The sequence below is a fragment of the Echinops telfairi genome, unplaced genomic scaffold, assembly GCF_000313985.2.
Source record: "Echinops telfairi isolate 266 unplaced genomic scaffold, ASM31398v2 ScPeMD7_35;HRSCAF=133_0, whole genome shotgun sequence".
Classification (NCBI taxonomy): Eukaryota; Metazoa; Chordata; class Mammalia; order Afrosoricida; family Tenrecidae; genus Echinops; species Echinops telfairi.
In genome coordinates this window covers 10878-12189 of record NW_022103932.1, presented here as the reverse complement: position 1 = coordinate 12189, position 1312 = coordinate 10878, and the positions used below count along the sequence as shown (strand labels likewise).

At 43.1% G+C, this 1312-nt stretch overlaps 1 protein-coding gene across 1 annotated transcript; it reads left to right on the top strand.

Annotated features, from left to right (window-relative positions):
- Nucleotides 1-936, top strand: LOC101649152 (putative olfactory receptor 10D4). Its single transcript, XM_004716771.1, has one exon. The coding sequence runs from the start codon at nt 1-3 to the stop codon at nt 934-936; it is 936 nt and encodes a 311-aa protein (XP_004716828.1).
- The last annotated feature ends 376 nt before the right edge of the window (nt 937-1312 follow it).

The window sequence follows — 1312 nt, the reverse complement described above, 5'->3', positions numbered from 1 at the left end:
ATGAGAAATCACACAATGGTGACTGAGTTCATTCTGCTGGGAATCCCTGAGACACAAGGTCTAGAGATGGCTCTTTTCCCCCTGTTCTCATCATTGTATTTCTGTACCCTCTTGGCAAATGTGCTCATCCTTACAGTTATCCTTTCTTCCTCTCAGCTTCACACTCCAATGTATTTTTTCCTGGGAAACCTCTCTGTGTTTGACATGGGTTTTTCCTCAACCACTGCTCCTAAAATGCTGCTATACCTCTCAGGGCAGAGCCAGCTTATCTCTTTTCAGGGCTGTGTGTCCCAACTCTTCTTCTATCACTTCTTGGGGTGCACCGAGTGTTTCCTATACACCGTGATGGCCTATGATCGCTTCGTAGCAATATGTTACCCTTTAAGATACATGGTCATCATGAACCATGGAGTCTGCTCTGTCTTGGCCACAGGGTCCTGGGTGTGTGGTTGTGTCCATGCCATCATCCTAACCTCTCTCACCTTCCAGTTACCCTACTGTGGCTCTAATGAGGTGAGCTATTACTTCTGTGATATCCCTGCCATTTTACCACTAGCCTGTGAAGACGTATCTTTAGCCCAGAAGGTAGGTTTTACAAATGTTGGTCTTTTGTCGCTCATTTGCTTTTTCCTCATCCTTGTCTCCTACACTCGCATTGGGATTTCTATATCGAAAATCCGCTCATCAAAGGGCAGGCGGCGGGCACTCTCTACCTGCAGTGCCCACATTACTGCCATCTTTTGTGCCTATGGGCCAGTCATCGTTATCTATCTTCAGCCCAATCCAAGCCCCTTGCTTGGTGCTATCATTCAGCTACTGAATAATCTTGTAACTCCCATGTTGAATCCACTGATTTATAGCCTGAGGAACAAAGACGTACAATCAGCACTGAGGAATTTATTTTCAAAGGGAAGCTTTGCCCTGGAGGATGAATGAGACAAGCTTGAGCTATGCTGGACAAAGTATGATTCTCAGTTTCTGAGGATAGATTCTCATCTGAAGATCTCAAGGCAATTGAAATCATATGTACTCTAAAGCAGTCTAGCACTTAGCACTTACTAAGTTTTAAAATGTACATCTGTTTTTATATGATCTTAGTATATCATGAAATATAGTTAATAGGGTAATTTAGCAGACATGTAATTGATTTTTTTGTGGTTCTCTCCCAATACATCCAACTCCCAAACATATCCCTTAGTTCTTTAAAACTTTGAAAAAGTGAAGAGAGGCTCTCTGCTCTTCCTGGATGTCAATGCATCTATGTACGTGAAGGAAGAGAGAGCAAAGGGAGCGAAATAAAATCCCAAAGACC

Coding starts and splice junctions, on each gene's coding strand:
- LOC101649152 (XM_004716771.1), top strand. CDS start 1: ATGAGAAATCACACAATGGTGACTGAGTTCATTCTGCTGGGAATCCCT.